Source organism: Oncorhynchus mykiss, chromosome 29 (genome assembly GCF_057628025.1).
Source record: "Oncorhynchus mykiss isolate SJ-2025 chromosome 29, ASM5762802v1, whole genome shotgun sequence".
Taxonomy (NCBI): domain Eukaryota; kingdom Metazoa; phylum Chordata; class Actinopteri; order Salmoniformes; family Salmonidae; genus Oncorhynchus; species Oncorhynchus mykiss.
Genome location: NC_143050.1, coordinates 23,218,981 through 23,239,977, shown reverse-complemented (window position 1 = coordinate 23,239,977; position 20,997 = coordinate 23,218,981). Strand labels below are relative to the sequence as shown.

The following is a 20,997-nucleotide window of genomic DNA, read 5'->3' as shown; positions in this document are numbered from 1 at the left end:
GTTCTGAATGCACTGTACTAGTGATGTGCAGTTCCTGAACAATTTTGTTCTTTTTTACTGCGAACGATATTGTGCTTATCAACCTCACGGCAGTCAAGCAATGCATTTGGCAATGAGTTGTTCACAATCTAGTCCAGTTAATCTATTTGTACGCCTAGCAATCAACAAATGTACATTGTTGAAAGCACACTTTTACAAGTCTCAGTCACAAATGACAGCTCCAATAAGCCCCTTATGGTGAATGACATGTGAACGTAAGGCTTGAAGAATCAGAACTATTTAGACTTTTTAGTTTATCTTTTGCCGGTAGGTCCTACATGCTTTGTGTTTACTGACTCCAATGAACGAAATGAGTTTAAATATTCATTATTGTTAATGAATTAGTCTTAAAGATCTGACTCATTAAATAGAGCCGAACTTCCCATCACTAGTACGCGCAATAGTTCTGCTACCGTCTTTTTTATTTTGTTTATGACTCTTTTATTATAAGAGGCCTAAGGTGTTTTTTTAAGCAAAAGAGATTAATCATCATGCTCTGAAATGAGTGTTCCCAAGCTAAACGAGGTGCAGGAAGAAAATGGATGTCACAGGCATAAAGAAGCCAACATCCAGAGTTTGGTTTGAGGCTATGTGCTAAAAGCAGACGCAGTGTGTGAATAAAGCGTGTCAGATGCATTTAAGGTATTATGGGACAAAATGGGCATGCTTCCTATTATGCTGCAGTGTCAAAACATTCAAATCTGTTTATAATTAAACTCATTATAGGCTATTATACAGATATAGGATCTTAATTTGAGCCAGTTTGCTACAGCAGGAAAATGATCATGCAGCAACAGGAAATGTTAATAATTATTATTATATTTATATTATTATTATAATTCATGGACATTTTTGTAGGGGTTGATACTTTTTTCGTAAGGGAAAATCAAGTCGGAAATTAGAAAATGGAAATTACAAGCTTCAGAAAAATTTTTACTCCACAAAATACACTGCAACAGGGTGATCAAATTAAGATCCTACATCTGTAAACCCCAAACCGTGCATCTCTCCTTTAGTGTTCTCAAACCCAGTTTTTATTTGGTGAAAACACACACTCAGTGCTGCTGTTATGCTGGGCACTCTCAATATAAAAGCATTGATTTCTCCCACCCTCTCACTGTATGGTGTCTCTGGCCTTGCCAGGGAAGGAAGGAGATGAAGGAGCTAGATCTAAGACAGGATCTAAATCACTGCTATGAGAAACACCCTGGTGAGGGAGGAGGGAAACGGTAGGGCTGGGAGAAGATAGATGTAGTCCTCTGCTCCCCAGTCTGGTGTCATAAATTACCTGGCCATTGATCCGGTGTGGTCTCAGATTCTCAGCAGCCCTCTCCACACTTTGCTCAGGGGGCTGAGAGGATGTGAAAGGCCTGAGACTACCAACAACAGAACTACAATGAGATTGTGTTTCTAACAACCAGAGATTGCTCACACACTGCTTCTCTCCAGGGTCTATGGTACACAGCTCATTCTGCACCTAGAGTACTGTGGCAGAGGAGGCTGGTGAATGGAGCTATAGGAGGACAGGCTCAATGTTATGGCTGGAATGGAGTAAATCGAACACAGTCAAACGGGGTTTCCGTATGTTTGATGTGTTTGATACTGTTCCATCCATTCCTTTCCAGACATTGCAACGAGGACTTCCTCCTATAGCTGCTCCCACCAGCCTCCTCTGATCTGTAGGTATTATAGATTTTGGTTGTTTGCACCCAGGTTTTGGTTCGCAAAACAAGAGTATTCATACTAAAGTGTGGTGTCTGATTCAGTATTCTTTGAGGGTTTTCAAATTCGGACTGAATTATGGTGTGCAGGGTTGGAAAAGGCAGGATTAATGTAGGTAAAATGGATATCTCCTACGTTTCCAGGCCCATACCTCTGGCTTGTCTAAAGACAACAGGAAGTTAACTCTCCAGAGTGACCAGAGCAGCCAAGTGGATGATGACATTATTTGTGAGTCCATCATGGAAAACCAAATCTTTATTTGGAAATGCTCACCCACTCTCTAAATAGGCTCAGTCACACGAGGGTGAAAGCCCTGTGTCAGAAAATAAAACAGAGAAATATTGCATGTCATTTTTCACCCATTTCAACCTCCAGAGGAGGAAATGTAATGAATTATCATTTTGCAGATGGATGTGGTGGAAAACAGTATTTAAATCTGCAATATGTAACTTTTTGGGCGACCCAATCAAATTCACATAGAAATGTAAGTTATATATCTGTCATTCTCATTGAAATAAAGTCTAAGAAGCAGTAGATCTGTTCCTTGTATGCTATTTCTATGCTTCCTGTTCTTAAGTTTAGTTTTTGCGTATTTTACTTTTGGTGTTGTATACCAGCTTCAAACAGCTGAAAATACAATATTTTTGGTTATGGAAAATATATTTCACAGCGGTTTAGATGGTACAATGATTCTCTACACTGGACTTGCATGTTTTGTCACATAAACTGAAATTAGGCAAACTATTCAAATTTTTTAAACCAGGAAATGGAGGAGTGATTTCTACATAGTGCATCTTTAAGGTCAGAGGAAATGGGAAATCAGGTCAAATAGTTTTGAGGTGTTAATGAAGGCTTTTTGCTGCCTTTTGTCTTCTGCTGCCCTGGGTCCATTCCTCTCCTCTCCTCTCCTCTCCTCTCCTCTCCTCTTTCTTTCTTTCTCCCCCCCCCCCCCCCCCCCCCACACACACACACATACACGGCCAGCCTAATCTGGTGGCAGACTGATGACACCCACCAGGGTTTACTAAGAGGTCCAGGTGTTGATTGACAAAGGCATGGATGATGTCACCTGATTAGGGTGGATTGGGGAGTGAAGATATGTAGGAGGGGGACATGTTGAGGCCCATCTACAATATATTGCAGCTGGCTGGATCTGGCTGTGGCGAGCTGGCTTGCCTGGTACTGTGAGAGAGACTGTAGTGCCGTTACCTTCATTGAATAGATCCTCTCCGTCCTCTCCATTATCCATGAGCGCACATCCTTTGTTCCCAGGATGGTTCTGCTTTAGCGGGCAGAGTACCTTCAAGACATTTCTCTTCTGTCTCTTTCCTCCGTTCTGCTTCACATTTCTCACAAAGCTTTTTTTCTCTTAAGAGGACTTCCTTTCAGTTGACTAAAGTTCACTGGTTTTTCTATTTTCAGCAGATTGACCTGTGTGTGTGTGTGTGTGTGTGTGTGTGTGTGTGTGTGTGTGTGTGTGTGTGTGTGTGTGTGAAAGAGAGCGAGAGAGAGCAGACATGTTAGTTGAACCAAGTTGTACACTCCACTTTCAATACATGCCTCTTATCTAAGAACTGCCCCTTGAGGCAATTAGCTTGTGTGCTAACATCTTATATACAGTTGGAGCAAAGGTGAAGGTGGACTTGCCTCAATTATCTCAACCATTCTGAATCTCTACAGCACCACTCCTTCTGGAGTCTGGCTTTTCCAATGAATTGTGATCCTTTGTAATGGAGATGAACCTTTCTAAAAGCCTGTAGTCAGCCTACCTAACATGGATCTTAAAACTGGGTCACATAGTGCTAATTTGAAAGGCTTCGTATGTTGTGTTGGGGCTTGATCTAATAACATGGGCGCTCCGCGTCCTTATATGGGGCTTTGGGGGTAATACTATCAGATTAACATTTGCATAGTGCTCATGTATTATTCATGGGGTGTCTGCCTCCCCAATTAGCCTGACAAGGGCCTTCTCTTGACTGGCTTTAACATCTATGTGACCCGGAAGTTTGCCTTCCGTCATAGATAACAGGGATGGGGGGGTTGTCTGTTCACAACACCAATCAGAGGGTGTGGCTGACTCCCTAATCCAAGAGAGAAGGGTGTTTCTAAACGTACAGGCAGGGCTGGTGAGAGAGAGGTTGAAATACACAGAGAATGGACAACATACTGTAATATCTAGCACAGTATTAGGACTACTAGAAGTGTTTGCCTATAGATTTCCCAGAGAGCCTGGTCTTCACACACACACATCGCTCCCTGTAGCATCTCATCCATCTGTCATAAGCAGCACAGCCTCTTTTATGTGGGCTGCTGTGGAGGAGAGGAAAGGGTTGAGTGGGCTGCTGTGGAGGAGAGGAAAGGGTTGAGTGGGCTGCTGTGGAGGAGAGGAAAGGGTTGAGTGGGCTGCAGCGTTCTGTTCTGTTCTCTCTTCCTGTTTTTCCAGAGTTGTGTGGAGTGATTCCCTCCCGTAGACACAGGTGTACACATCACCAGCTGCTGTCTGTGTGTTTTAAATGACTGTGTCTGTCTGCTTGACTCTCTCTTAGACAGACTTGACTCTCTCCCACTGACTCTGACTATCTGATCCACTCACTGACTCATATCGGCTGTCTCAGTCTGTGTGGACCCATCTCTCCGCAGACTGTATCCACCCTTTTCCCCCTCGCTTGCTTAGTTGCTTTGCACTCTGTTCTTTTTTCATCATCCTCAGAGTCAGACACAACAACCCCCTCCACCCCTTACCCTCCCCCCTCCCCCTCTACCCCACAGGACTTGTTGTCTGCCGGCTTTCACCAAAGCGCCTCAGCTTTGGCAAAACAACTCCCTTCTCCTTCCCTTTAATTCCAGAGCTCTCAGGTTTATGAGGAAGCTCGCATTTGTATCGCTTCATTTCTGAAGCAGTGGGGAGGCAGTGCACTTGAGGGTCACAGTTCCTCCACAGTGCTGGGGTAATGCATTATTCTCTGTGTGAGGGGTGGGTTGGGCGACACCACCAAGGTGCTGTCAGGGGATGACAGCCCTTTGTTACCTGTTTTCTCCCTCTTTGCCGTTTGCTCATGTCATCCTCTTCTCTTCTCCACCCCATACCAACAAGTCTTCTTTCTTGCTCACACTGGTTGTTAGCTGTTGTTTTATTTAACTAGGCAAGTCAGTTAAGAACAACTTCTTATTTACAATGACAGCCTAGGAACAGTGGGTTAACTGCCTTGTTCAGGGGCAGAACGACAGATTTTTACCTTGTCAGCTCTGGGATACGATCTAGCAACCTTTCGGTTACTGTCCCAATGCTCTAACCACTAGGCTACCTGCCTTTTGCTGGATTAGAACTCAGAATTCAAAGTCAGAGCTGTCACTTCAGTGGAGCAAGCGCACACGCACGCACTCACACACACAGAAGATATACACACAGAGGAGGGGTCCCGCCAGGTGTGTCTTTTTCAATGGTCAGTGGGTTCTGAGAAAACACCAGACTGTTGAAGAGAGAACAAGGCCAAGGAGTCCTGTCTCTGTGGTTGGGCTGGTCAACATGGTGTCTGTACAGTGTGGAGTCTTCAAGGTTGGACTGGGCTACTCTCTAAGCATTCAGGGTTGTTGGCGAAACATATGGCTCAATAATTAGCCTTGGCTACAGTTGAAGTGGGAAGTTTACACACACCTTGGTTGGAGTCATTGAAACTCGTTTTTCAACCACTCCACAAATTTCTTGTTAATAAACTATAGTTTTGCCAAGTCGGTGAGGACATCTACTTTGTGCATGACACATTTCCAACAAATGTTTACAGACAGATTATTTCACTTGTAATTCACTGTATCACAATTCCAGTTGGTCAGAAGTTTACATACACTAAAATGACTGTTCTATAAACACCTTGGAAAATTCCAGAAAATTATGTTATGGCTTTAGAAGCTTCTGATAGGCGAAAAGTCTGGTTCATCCTTGGGAGCAATCTGTACAAACAATAGTATGCAAGAATAAACACCATGGGACAACACATCCGTCATACCGCTCAGGAAGGAGACGCGTTCTGTCTCCCAGAGACTAACATACTTTGGTGCGAATAGTGCAAATCAACCCCAGAACAACAGCAAAGGACCTTGTGAAGATGCTGGAGGACACTGGTACAAAAGTATCTATATCCACAGTAAAACAAGTCCTATATCGACATAACCTGAAAGGCCGCTCAGCAAGGAAGAAGCCACTGCTCCAAAACCGCCATAAAAAATCCAGACTACGGTTTGCAACTGCACATGGGGACAAAGATCGTACTTTTTGGAGAAATGCCCTATGGTCTGATGAAACAAAAATATAACTGTTTGGCCATAAGGACCATCGCTATGTTTGGAGGAAAAAGGGGGATGCTTGCAAGCCGAAGAACAATGATGTGGATATATTGAAGCAGCATTTCAAGACATCAGTCAGGAAGTTAAAGCTTGGTCACAAATGGGTCTTCCAAATGGACAATGACCCCAAGCAAACTTCCAAAGTTGAGGTAAAATGGCTTAAGGACAACAAGGGCAAGGTATTGGAGTGGCCATCACAAAGCCCTGACCTCAATCCTATAGAAAATTTGTGGGCAGAACTGTAAAAGCGTGTGCGAGCAAGGAGGCCTACAAACCTGACTCCGTTACACCAGCTCTGTCAGGAGGAATGGGCCAAACTTCACCCAACTCATTGTGGGAAGCTTGTGGAAGGCTACCCGAAACATTTTACCCAAGTTAAACAACTCAAGGCAATGCTACCAAATACTAATTGAGTGTATGTAAACTTCTGACCCACTGGGAATGTGATGAAAGAAATAAAAGCTGAAATAAATAATTCTCTCTATTATTATTCTGACATTTCACATTCTTAAAATAAAGTGGTGATCTTAACTGATCTAGACAGGGAACTTTTACTACGATTAAATGTCAGGAATTGTGAAAAACTGAGTTGAAATGTAGTTGGCTAAGGTGTATGTAAACTTCCGACTTCAACTGTACATGTTGTAAAGAAATGAAAATGTAAATGTTTAGTGCAGTTAGAGATACAAGAGATGTTCTGACTGTAGTATTTCACACAGAGAAATGACTTGCAAGACAGGCTATGGACATATGTGGGGTAACACAGTAGGATACTCCCATGTGAGTTGTAATCAGGCCAGCAGCAGCCTGAGGACCTGACCATGTTCAGAGTGTGTCCTGGGTGTGTTCAGAGCTGTAGAGATGGTGTGTGTATATGTGTGTTTTCCACTCAACAGATCATTATTCCACCACTCATGCCCTCAGCTCTGTTATCTTACACTAGGCAACAGTATTAGAATGTCATTAGAATGTCTTCCACATATTCGCTCCTATGATCTCTGCCTGGAGCCCCCCCCCACTCCAACCACCTCCTGCAAATGTTACCTTTTATCCTTGGCAGAAGAATACACTTTTTCTCCTCTCCATTTGACAATCGCCAGACATGATAACCTTAGCTAGTGAACTGCAAATGCCACTGCAGCGGCCAGCCAATCACGTCGCACGTCACTGGGCGCGGTGGCCGGTGTTGCTCTCTTATGTGGCTCAGTGCAATGACTCTCTCTCTGTGGAGATGTGCTGTATGAATGTGAATCAGCAGAAACCTGAGGTCTGGACACACATGACTGGCATGAATATCCAGAACAATGGACAATATCATATCTCAAACTCATTTAGCCTATTATCCACGTAAAAATGCAAGGGTGCTCCACTACTAACATGAAAACACAGCAGGTGCCAAAAGAAAGACTATTCTCAACACGCATTCCATCGCAACTGAAATTAGTCATGGGATGTGTTTCAAGCCCAAAGCTTTCATCAGCATAAATACCCAAGTGTTTTTGGTTAACGAAGCCTCCCAGTCCTCTCTCACACCATCAGGAAAACACATTGGTACAGAATCTGTCTCCATGGCCACAGCTGCTTCTCGACCCACACGGTAAGATACAGTATGAAAGAGCCTATCTCAATGAGCTAGGTAATATGTACACATTAGGTGGTGAGAGATGGAAGACAATAATGCTGCTGCGGTATTGTTTTGTGGCGGTACTTATGGTTGTCTCTCACCCGTAGTCTGATACGTAGTCTGGTACTTATTGCAGAAACACATTTACTCATGAAGAGATTCACTCTGATGCACAAGATCATTTAGCCAATTCTATAACATCACCATGCCTGGAATATTGGATATGTGGGTACGCACTCTTCTCATTCCTAACTGAGAGAGCAGGTTGATCTAGTATAACATCAGTGCATAGGGCCGGTGGCTTCTACCATGCTGTGTCTGATATGTACTGGCACATTCACAATGATGTCTAAATCCATGCTAGAGGGAAAGCACAGTTCACACAGCACATCTCCTGTGCCCCTACACTCTTAGAAAAAAGGGTTCCATAGGGGTTATTCAGCTGTCCCCATAGGAGAACCCTTTTTGTTCCCAGGTAATAACCCTTTTTTGGTTCCAGGTAAAACCCTTTTGGGTTTCTTGTAGAATCCTCAGTGGAAAGGCTTCTACATGGAACCCAAAAGGTTTCTACCTGGAACCAAAAGGGTTCTATCTCGAACCATAAAGGGTTATTCAATGGGTTCTCCTTTGGGGAAAGCCGAAGAACCCTTTTAGGTTCTAGATAGCACCTCTTTTTCTAAGAGTGTAGTGTTGGTTTGAGTCATTGGGACTACTATGAGATACTATGCCATGGGTTATAGGGGGATATTGCTAGGAGACAGGTGTCTCTCTGCTCTCTGCCTGTGTTATCTGAGTCAGAGATGTACTACTTCAGTCCCAGCTTCAGTCTGAGCCGCAGGAGCACAATCAGCCTGGCATCATGTTTAATCACGCTTAGCATAGTTACAGGAAGGAGGAGGAAGTGGAGAGCCTGTCAATCATGACCAGGAAATTAAATTTTCTCTAAAAGATGTCACAATGATATTGCTTATTACAGATCCTGAGTGGTGCAGCGGTCTAAGGCAAGAGGTGTCACTGCAGTCCCTGGTTCGAATCCAGGCTGCATCACATCCGGCTGTGATTGGGAGTCCTATAGGGTGGCAGGCCCAGCGTCGTCCGGGTTTGGCCGGGGTAGGCCGTCATTGCCTGGTTAAGTTAAATAAAAATCTAAAATACAATTTTAAAAAACTAGGAGTTGGATTGAGCTAGAAATATTTCTGATGTTCACAGCAGTCCCCAAATGTAGTAAAACATATATAAACTCAGCAAAAAGAAATTCCCTTTTTCAGGACCCTGTCTTTAAAAGATAATTCGTAAAAATCCAAATAACTTCACAGATCTTAATTGTAAAGGGTTAAACACTGTTTACCATGCTTGTTCAATGAACCATAAACAATTAATGAACATGCACCTGTGGAACAGCTTACAGACGGTAGGCAATTAAGGTCACAGTTATGAAAACTTAGGACACTAAAGAAGCCTTTCTACTGACTCTGAAAAACACCAAAAGAAAGATGCCCAGGGTCCCTGCTCATCTGCGTGAACGTGTCTTAGGCATGCGGCAAGGAGGCATGAGGACTGCAGATGTGGCCAGGGCAATACATTTCAATGTCCGTACAGTGAGACGCCTAAGACAGCGCTACAGGGAGACAGGACGGACAGCTGATCGTCCTCGCATTGGCAGACCACGTGTAACAACACCTGCACAGGATCGGTACATCCGAACATCACACCTGTGGGACAGGTACAGCACGGCAACAACAACTGTCCGAGTTACACCAGGAGCGCACAATCCCTCCATCGGTGCTCAGACTGTCCACAATAGGCTGAGAGAGGCTGGACTGAGGGCTTGTAGGCCTGTTGTAAGGCAGGTCCTCACCAGACATCACTGGCAACAATGTCACCTATGGGCACAAACCCACCGTCCCTGGACCAGACAGGACTGGCAAAAAGTGCTCTTCACTGACAAGTCGCGGTTTTTTCTCACCAGGGGGGATGGTTGGATTCGCGTCTATCGTCGAAGGAATGAGCGTTACACCGAGGCCTGTACTCTGGAGCAGGATCGATTTGGAAGTGGAGGGTCCACCATGATCTGGGGCGGTGCGCCACAGCATCATTGGACTGAGCTTGTTGTCATTGCAGGCAATCTCAAAGCTGTGCGTTACAGGGAAGACATTCTCCTCCCTCATGTGGTACCCTTCCTGCAGGCTCATCCTGACATGACCCTCCACCATGACAATGCCACCAGCCATATTGCTCGTTCTGTGCGTGATTTCCTGCAAGACAGGAATGTCAGTGTTCTGCCACGGCCAGCGAAGAACCCAGATCTCGATCCCATTGAGCATGTTTGGGACCTGTTGGATTGGATGGTGAAGGCTAGGGCCATTCCCCCCCAGAAATGTCTGGAACTTGCAGGTGTCTTGGTAGAAGAGTGGGGTAACATCTCACAGCAAGAACTGGCAAATCTGGTGCAGTCCATGAGGAGGAGATGCACTGCAGTACTTAATGCAGCTGGTGGCCACACCAGATACTGACTGTTACTTTTGATTTTGACCCCCCTTTTTTCATGGACACATTATTCCATTTATGTTAGTCTCATGTCTGTGAAACTTGTTCAGTTTGTCTCAGTTGTTGAATCTTATGCTCATACAAATATTTACAGTTGTTAAGTTTAATAAAAATAAACGCAGTTGACAGTGAGAGGACGTTTCTTTTTTTGCAGAGTTGATATGTTATATTGTCATCAACACTGGATAGTTGCAGTGAAATGTATTGTTTTACAGGGTCAGCAATTTCCCTCTTTTATTTTCAGATTCACATGTCACTTTATAATCATTATCCTTCAATAGGTATCACGTAAACATTTAACAGATAAAGAATATTATCAGGAAAACACCCCTCAACATATAACGTTCTCATTACTGAGAGCACGCACCTGCTGGATAACTAATACTGAGAGCACATACGGCTCGATATGAATTTGTTTGAAAAGGTAAGCAACATAAACCAACATTATCAAACCGTCTGTGTTTGGCGCAAACTGAGGGAAGCTATGGAGTGGAGTGTCCAAATGGACGGGAACTCACCAGTACACATCATCACAAATCTTATCCCACGCTGTTTCTGACCTGGATGTGTTTCTTCTCTCTCTCTTCCAGTTTCTCTGTCTGAAGAACATCCGGACGTTCCTCAAGGTGTGCCACGACAAGTTTGGCCTGCGTAACAGTGAGCTGTTTGACCCTTTTGACCTGTTTGATGTCAGGGATTTCGGCAAGGTGAGTGATGTTGGTGTTGAATGGAGGTCATTGTGGTTTGGGCGATGAGGCTGTGTGTGCAGCTATTGAAGTGTGGAGTGTTCTGCCCTGCCCAATATCTTGGCTTACTCAGAAATGGGATCTATTTTCCCAATGTGATATACAGTGCCTTCGGAAAGTATTCAGACCCCTTGACTTTTTCCACATTTTGTTACATTACATTACATTACAATGGATTAAATAAAATAAAAATCCTCAGCAATCTACACAAAGCGAAAACAGGTTTTTAGAAAGGTTTCTAATTAAATAAATAACAGATACCTTATTTACATTCAGACCCTTTGCTATGAGACTCGAAATTGAGCTCAGGTGCATCCTGTTTCCATTGATCATCCTTGAGATGTTTCTACAACTTGATTAGAGTACACCTGTGGTAAATTCATTTGATTGGACACGATTTGGAAAGGCGCAAACCTGTCTATGTAAGGTCCCACAGTTGACAGTGCATGTCAGAGCAAAAGTCAAAAGGTCATGAGGTCGAAGGAGTTGTCCGTAGAGCTCAGAGACAGGATTGTGTCAAGGCACAGCTCTGGGGACGGGTACCAAAAAATGTCTGCAGCATTGAAGGTCCCAAATAACACAGTGGCCTCCATCATTATTAAATGAAAGAAGTTTGGAACCAGCAAGACTCTTCCTGGAGCTGGCCGTCCGGCCAAACTGAGTCATCGGGGGAGAGCGGCCTTAGGCAGGGAGGTGACCAAGAAGCCGATGGTCACTCTGACAGAGCAGAAGGACACTCATCTCTGCAGCACTCCACTAATCAGGTCTTTATGGTAGAGTGGCCAGACGGAAGCCACTCCTCAGGAAAAGGCACATAACAGCCCGCTTGGAGTTTGCCAAAGGCACCTAAAGACTCTCAGACGATGATAAACAAAATTCTCTGGTCTGATGAAACCTGGTTTTGTTTTGTCATTATGGGGTAATGTTGTTATTATATTTAACTAGGCAAGTCAGTTATGAACAAATTCTTATTTTCAATGATGGCCTAGGAACAGTGGGTTAACTGCCTTGTTCAGGGGCAGAACAACAGATTTGTACCTTGTCAGCTCGGGGATTTGATCTTGCAACCTTTTGGTTTCAAGTCCAACGTTCTAACCACTAGGCTACCTGCCACCCAATGTGTGTAGATTGATGAGGGGGAAAAAACTATTTAATCAATTTTAGAGTAAGGCTGTAACGTAACAAAATGTGGAAAAATCAAGGGGTCTGAATACTTTCCGAACGCGCTGTATATAAAATGCAACACGGTTGCTCCTGCATAAAATAGATTGTGCCACTTGTATCTAAAAAGCGCTCTTGTTGGAATGATAAGCTTGCTGCTCCAGTGATTTCAATATGGGATGTTTTTGATGGATGAGATGTAATAGGGATATTAGTTACAGCTCACAGTCTGATCTGTCTGCTGTAGAAGCGGCCTATTGTGCATTTCAGCTATCAGAGCATACGGTGTCACACTTCAGGGTCAGTGCTTTGTGCATGTGTCAGTTAATATGAATGTGTTTGGGTGTATATGTATATCTTTGTTTTATGCCAGTGTATCAGAAGATGGTTCATGGATTTTCCTGGAAGCTGTGTGTGTGTGTGTGTGTGTGTGTTTGGTCCACTTGCCATTTGAGTATATTCATTCCGCTAATTATGTTACAAAACATTTCTTAAAAGGAAGTAAACTAAATAATTCAGGGAGGGACCAACCTGAATTTGTCCAAATGAAGCTCTTGTTTTGTTTGGACTAATGAGAACTGTTTGGACTGATTATTACACCCCTAGAGTGTGTGTGTGATTCGTGTGTGATCCAGGGCACGATAACCTGGACGCCTCTCTTTACAGCTACAGTGCCTTGCGAAAGTATTCGGCCCCCTTGAACTTTGCGACCTTTTGCCACATTTCAGGCTTCAAACATAAAGATATAAAACTGTATTTTTTTGTGAAGAATCAACAACAAGTGGGACACAATCATGAAGTGGAACAACATTTATTGGATATTTCAAACTTTTTTAACAAATCAAAAACTGAAAAATTGGGCGTGCAAAATTATTCAGCCCCCTTAAGTTAATACTTTGTAGCGCCACCTTTTGCTGCGATTACAGCTGTAAGTCGCTTGGGGTATGTCTCTATCAGTTTTGCACATCGAGAGACTGAAATTTTTTCCCATTCCTCCTTGCAAAACAGCTCGAGTTCAGTGAGGTTGGATGGAGAGCATTTGTGAACAGCAGTTTTCAGTTCTTTCCACAGATTCTCGATTGGATTCAGGTCTGGACTTTGACTTGGCCATTCTAACACCTGGATATGTTTATTTTTGAACCATTCCATTGTAGATTTTGCTTTATGTTTTGGATCATTGTCTTGTTGGAAGACAAATCTCCGTCCCAGTCTCAGGTCTTTTGCGGACTCCATCAGGTTTTCTTCCAGAATGGTCCTGTATTTGGCTCCATCCATCGACCCATCAATTTTAACCATCTTCCCTGTCCCTGCTGAAGAAAAGCAGGCCCAAACCATGATGCTGCCACCATTATGTTTGACAGTGGGGATGGTGTGTTCAGCTGTGTTGCTTTTACGCCAAACATAACGTTTTGCATTGTTGCCAAAAAGTTCAATTTTGGTTTCATCTGACCAGAGCACCTTCTTCCACATGTTTGGTGTGTCTCCCAGGTGGCTTGTGGCAAACTTTAAACGACACTTTTTATGGATATCTTTAAGAAATGGCTTTATTCTTGCCACTCTTCCATAAAGGCCAGATTTGTGCAATATACGACTGATTGTTGTCCTATGGACAGAGTCTCCCACCTCAGCTGTAGATCTCTGCAGTTCATCCAGAGTGATCATGGGCCTCTTGGCTGCATCTCTGATCAGTCTTCTCCTTGTATGGGCTGAAAGTTTAGAGGGACGGCCAGGTCTTGGTAGATTTGCAGTGGTCTGATACTCCTTCCATTTCAATATTATCGCTTGCTCAGTGCTCCTTGGGATGTTTAAAGCTTGGGAAATATTTTTGTATCCAAATCCGGCTTTAAACTTCTTCACAACAGTATCTCGGACCTGCCTGGTGTGTTCCTTGTTCTTCATGATGCTCTTTGCGCTTTTAACGGACCTCTGAGACTATCACAGTGCAGGTGCATTTATACGGAGACTTGATTACACACAGGTGGATTGTATTTATCATCATTAGTCATTTAGGTCAACATTGGATCATTCAGAGATCCTCACTGAACTTCTGGAGAGAGTTTGCTGCACTGAAAGTAAAGGGGCTGAATGATTTTGCACGCCCAATTTTTCAGTTTTGATTTGTTAAAAAAGTTTGAAATATCCAATAAATGTCGTTCCACTTCATGATTGTGTCCCACTTGTTGATTCTTCACAAAAAAATACAGTTTTATATCTTTAAGTTTGAAGCCTGAAATGTGGCAAAAGGTCGCAAAGTTCAAGGGGGCCGAATACTTTCACAAGGCACTGTAATCCAGTTTACTGTGAACCAACTCAGTGCGTTCCATGGGGGAGTGCTGAGATCTCGCCAGGCTATTGGGTCATATATGTTGTGCCAAACAGTGGAGTCTTCTGATGGGAGGACGGCTCATAATAATGTCTAGAACGGTGAAAATGGCATGGCATCAAACATATGGAAACCACAATTTGATAACATGCCACCGATTCCACTCCAGTCATTACCACAAGCCCATTTGTCCTAATTGAGGTGCCACCAACCTGTGACTCCAATGTACAGTTGTGGCCAAAAGTTTTGAGAATGACACAAATATCACAAAGTCTGCTGCCTCAGTTTGTATGATGGCAATTTGCATATACTCCAGAATGTTATGAAGAGTGATCAGATGAATTGGAATTAATTGCAAAGTCCATTTTTTCCATGCAAACGAACTGAATCCCCCCAAAACATTTCCACTGCATTTCAGCCCTGCCACAAAAGGACCAGCTGACATCATGTCAGTGATTCTATCGTTAACACAGGCGTGAGTGTTGACGAGGACAAGACTGGAGATCACTCTGTCATGCTGATTGAGTTCGAATAACCGACTAGAAGCTTCAAAAGGAGGGTGGTGCTTGGAATCATTGTTCTTCCTCTGTCAACCATGGTTACCAGCAAGGAAACACGTGCCGTCATCATTGCTTTGCACAAAAAGGGCTTCACAGGCAAGGATATTGCTTCCAGTAAGATTGCACCTAAATCAACCATTTATCGGATCATCAAGAACTTCAAGGAGAGCGGTTCAATTGCTGTGAAGAAGGCTTCAGGGTGCCCAAGAAGGTCCAGCAAGCGCCAGGACTGTCTCCTAAAGTTGATTCAGTTGCATGATCGGGGTACCACCAGTACAGAGCTTGCTCAGGAATGGCAGCAAGCAGGTGTCAAGAAGGGCAGCAAAGAAGCCACTTCTCTCCAGGAAAAACATCAGGGACAGACTGATATTCTGCAAAAGGTATAGGGATTGGACTGCTGAGGACTGGGGTAAAGTCATTTTCTCGAATGAATCCCCTTTCCAATTGCTTGGGGCATCCGGAAATAATCTTGTCCGGAGAAGACAAGGTGAGTGCTACCATCAGTCCTGTGTCATGCCAACGGTAAAGCATCCTGAGACCATTCATGTGTGGGGTTGCTTCTCAGCCAAGGGAGTGGGCTCACTAACAATTTTGCCTAAGAACACAGCCATGAATAAAGAATGGTACCAACACATCCTCTGAGAGCAACTTATCCCAACCATCCAGGAACAGTTTGGTGATGAACAATGCCTTTTCCAGCATGATGGAGCACCTTGCCATAAGGCAAAAGTGATAACTAAGTGGCCCGGGGAACAAAACATCGATATTTTGGGTCCATGGCCAGGAAACTTCCCGGACCTTAATCCCATTGAGAACTTGTGGTCAATCCTCAAGAGGCGGGTGGACAAACAAAATCCCACAAATTCTGACAAACTCCAAGCATTGATTATGCAAGAATGGGCTGCCATCAGTCAGGATGGGGCCCAAAAGTTAATTGACAGCATGCCAGGGCGGATTGCAGAGGTCTTGAAAAAGAAGGGTCAACACTGCAAATATTGACTCTTTGCATCAACTTCATGTAATTGTCAATAAAAGACTTTGACACTTATGAAATGCTTGTAATTATACTTCAGTATTCCATAGTAACATCTGACAAAAATATCTAAAGATACTGAAGCAGCAAACTTTGTGGAAATCAATATTTGTGTCATTCTCAAAACTTTTGGCCACGACTGTATACTGTGATGCTTGGATCTTGTTTGGACTTTTGCACTGTTGTATCTAGGTGGAATGAGTCAGATCAGGGGTGTTTATTGATGCTGTAAATGGCCTTCCAAGGCTGAAGTTTGAGGTGTGGGGAAATGATTGGGAACAGTTTTGAATTTGTTATAGGACATACTTTAATCTTCACCGTGACTATAATCAGACCCTCTGGCCATGTCATCCAGGCTTAGTTGATATTGACTGTGTATTGGCATTTAACCCCATGAAAATCCTCATCTGAGAGCAATATGGACATGGAAGAGTCAAAGAGAGAGCGAGAGAGGGCGGGAGGGAGGGAGGGAGGGATAGAAAAAGAAAGAGGCCTGTCATTTGGCGTGTTGTAGATGAACCAGAGGACGATGTCTGAGAGTCAATGAGCTCACGGTAAACAATATTAAAATGGGGCACCAGTCAGAATCAATCACACACACCCTCCACATGTCAATTTGGAAATTGCATTTTGCATGGTCTCAGAGGTAGCGTGCTTGTCTTCTCATTGATTTTCCATTAAGGGCAAGCATCACATTATAATATATTGAAGTGAGCAGATCCCCTCTAATGTGGCTTACATTTAAATGGGTATGTGTGTATGGGTGGGTGTGTGTGTGTGTGGGTGTGTGTGTATGGGGGTGTGTGTGTATGGATGTGTGTGTGTATGGGTGTTTGTGTATGGGTGTGTGTGTATGGGTATGGGTGTGTGTATGGGTGTGTGTGTATGGGTATGGGGGTGTGTGTGTATGGGTATGTGTGTGTGTGTGTATGGGTGTGTGTGTGTATGGGTGTGTGTGGGTGTGGGTGTGTGTATGGGGTTGTGTGTGGGTGTGTGTGTGTGTATGGGTGTGTGTGTATGGGTGTGTGTGTGTATGGGTGTGTGTTTATGGGTGTGTGTGTGTGTATGGGTGTGTATGGGGGTGTGTGTGTGTGTATGGGGGTGTGTGTGTGTACGGGGGTGTGTGTGTGTATGAGTGTGTGTATATGGGTGTGTGTGCATGGGTGTGTGTGTATGTGTGTGTATGGGTGTGTGTGTGTGTGCATGGGTGTGTGTGTGTATGGGGGTGTGTGTGTGCATGGGTGTGTGTGTGTATGAGTGTGTGTGTATGGGTGTGTGTGCATGCGTGCCCTGTAAGCCAAAGATAAAGGAGGGTATTTGTCTTCTTATAGAAAGGCATTTAAAGCTGGAGCGTTAAATGCAGCTTATATCCCTCAATTATGTTTTTCTTCCTACTCCTTTGTTTCCTTGTGATGAAAGCACTAGAAACTGAATATCGTTTATCCTTACAGAATTTGGCTTCTCTTCATGGAAGTGTTTTATGATGCTCAGCACCACATACATTTCCGTTGTATACACATTCTTTCTCGTACATTACCATATACAATATGATCAGCAAAACACTTAATGCATAGCCTTGTTGATGAAAAGGATCATTGAGAACCAACCTGGGAGACAGAGAGATGTCTCATCCCTTTCTCATCCCTGCCGTCTCCCTTACCTTCTGGATGTCTTCTGCTCTGTGGGTTTGTCGAACACCAACACAAGCTTCCTCTACACTGTCTTAATACACAGAGGAGTCCAGGAGCATTCCAACAAGTCAGTAAGCTGCAGATGGCTCAACTTAGTTTAGTCTATTAATTCGACCATTTAAAAAAAACAAGCACCCATAAAACTTAAAAGCCAACTTAACCCGAAATCATCCATTTCAGAGAGGATAAAGAGAGAGAGGAGAATGGGAAAATGGGGGTAAGGGTTAGAGGGGGTGGGATGCGTCTGATCTAGATTAATCAGCTTTGTCTCCTCTTCATCCTCTTACACGTCCACATTGACTGACTGTCAGGGGCAACAGAGGTCACCCCCCACCCTCCTCCCCCCAACCCGGTCCTTTTCCCTCACTCTAATGATGGCCTCTCCTGGGCCCCACTACTGCAGCAGGTAATTGCCCCCTCAGACCCTCCTCCCACCCCCCTCTCAGTGCCCTGGTTCTCCCATTCCCCCTCTCTCCTCCACACATTCGTTCACAATACCCTCCTCCTGCAACCCAACTCCCCTCTCACCACCATCACACCTTTCCCACCTGGGATAGAGCCCCTCGTTCCCCCACCCCACCCATTATATATTCATTATGGCATCATTAGTGTTGAAAACAGCTTATTACAGTAGACCCAGGAGAACACTTGACTCTAAAGGCTCCCTCCACTACCTCCAAACCCAACAGCCTTGATTTTCTACCTTTTAATTAGCTTCCCAGAGAAACATGTCTGTCATTTAAATGACATGGCAATCAGTTTGTTTGGCTGTTGAGATGATGTCTGTAATTAGACAACACCTGTTAACCATCTATCAGTATTGGTTGATTTCACGTCTGTCTGTGACTGGGGGGCGATGATGAGAGATGGATGATCTGACAGCCAACTGCACTGTCATCTTATTTACCCATATGGGGAAAAATATATATATATATTTCGATACATCTTTTAGTGTACATGTGAAATATTTAAAATTGTTGAAATAATGTAAAAAATATATTTTTATTTAATACATTTTAAATACATTCCAACATATATTATGGAATGTATTTAAAATGTATATATGTGTATGTAAAATGTATTTAAATGTATTTAAATATATTTCCAAATACATTCTGAAATACATTAAAGAATATATTTTCAGATGTATTTATCAATATATTTGGAAATGTTTTGTAAAATATATTCCAACATGCATTTCAATGTATTTGTAAGAAATATTTGTTTTTACTAAAATGTATGGCAAATATTGTAATGAAATGGTGACTGTCTAACAATAAAACCTTAGTAGGCTCTTTAGTATCACAAATGTGCCCAAAAATGACTAAGATAAAGCCATGCCCCCAACAAGCCACGCCTCCAAGTCTTCAAATGACAATATATTTTGTCAAAATGCATTTTTATTGTACTCGAAACATTCCAAAAACACTACCATGCATTTAAATGACAAAAATAAATGACTCCTTCATGTGCATATGACAAATAAACAAACTAACTTGACGAGAGCATTGCAACCAACGTCCAATGAGGAGGACTTAGTGTGTACTGGGTCATTCCACGAAATGAGTGCCTTTTGTGTTCCATTGATGTGTTGAGTAGAAATCATGCTTTTGTATGTGGTTCTGTTATATCTCTAAGTCAACTAATGACCCCAAGCCACAGCCAGCCAATTACAGACACCTGTGTGTGTCCTATATATAAACTATATAAACTAGTGACCTAGTGTTTGCCATTATACCCTGAAGACAGCTTGTCGGTGGTTATTAAATAATGGCATCTGAGCTCCTAGAGTGTCCCTCTCTCCTTTTGTTTTTCAAGTTGAAATAATGCACCAGTATTGAATTTCAAAAGCCTGTTATATGAATTAAGGTGCCCTTTAATATAGACCACATGGACAATTCAATCAATCTGATATTCAGTATGAAGAAAGACTTTGTAAAGTGCCACAATGCAGCATTTTGACGTGCCTCCTCTGTGACTTCAGGGAAGATTTCAACCCCAACATCTCTCACTTCCCACCATCATTGTAAGGTTCTAGTTATGTCGTTGCTTCGACAAAGTTATTTGTGAAGATCACCATTTGTTTCATGTTATTAGTGACTCTGTCCCTCATTTTAAGGTCAACTCTGTTATGTGGACTGAACTCTCGTTTTAATATGGTGAAACTATTCCTTTTGATACGTTGATTTCAAAGGAAACATAGAACATCTAATAGTCAAATCATAGTGTAAAAGCAGGTGAGCTCGTTCTACTCTTTTTTGGCAGTTTTCTAGTGTTTTTTGGCAAGAAAAACTGAGCGGGTCGAGTATATCACATCAACTCTGTTAACCATAGATAGACAGGCAAGAAATCAAATAAATGGTGAATCATGCATTCAATTGCCCCTCTCTGTTGTAAACAACAAACTTCCATTCCTCCTGTCACAAGGGGATTCATGGCTGATTTAACTAGTAATTAATTACCAGTTGGAGTGCCTTTACCAGATGTGGTATTTCCATTTCCCACCTGGTTACGAACACACCATAACAACGCTACCCATCCACTGTAGGGCACTCATTGGAAGCTCAAGGCCTAGACCGACACTTTGACATATTGTGTAACGTTGTAAGATGTATAGTTTTTGATAAAAAATAACAGCCTAGTGCTCAATCTCTTATTTAATTAAGCTGATTTATTATAGTCTCTTCTTTTTTTTTACTCGTGAGATGTTTTTTATGAAGTTGAAAGTGCTCTTTATGACCATGTAAACATTTTGTCAAATCAAAAGGTTTGTTTTTACTCACCATCACAATTAAAATTATATCACTGCCAAAGTTTTGCCTTGGTGGCCCCAAGAAATATCTCCATTGATCAATGTGTAAAGAGTCATTTAAGAAGCCTCATTAGGAAGCACTTTTGGCCACCCTGTAGACTAGATGTCATAGCCAAGCATTTCTGGAATATTGTCAGGCATTACATTCATTTGAGAAAATATGCAAATGTAGATACATGTATTTTAAATGCATTTTTCTTTAAACCCGTATATGGGTAGGCAAAACATCATTCTTTAAAATGCAGACAGCGTAGGCAGTTTATATTCTTTCTACACAAAACCTAGTTTGAATCGTGACTGATTCATGGACTAGCTGAGCTTTCAGACTGCAGTTCTTTGAATTGATATTGTGGCATCAAGGTGAATGGCATTTTATAGTGGCAGTGTGAAATTGTCTG

General features: G+C 42.9%; 1 protein-coding gene across 9 annotated transcripts in view; it reads left to right on the top strand.

Annotated features, from left to right (window-relative positions):
- LOC110509866 (guanine nucleotide exchange factor VAV2) overlaps positions 1–20,997 on the top strand; it is a 272,932-nt gene that overhangs the window by 63,793 nt on the left and 188,142 nt on the right. For all 9 annotated transcript variants that reach the window (XM_090226820.1, XM_090226818.1, XM_090226817.1 and 6 more), the window contains exon 2: positions 10,864–10,980. In XM_090226820.1, coding sequence (XP_090082946.1) covers positions 10,864–10,980 — 117 coding nt within the window. The remainder of the gene's footprint in view (positions 1–10,863; positions 10,981–20,997) is intronic.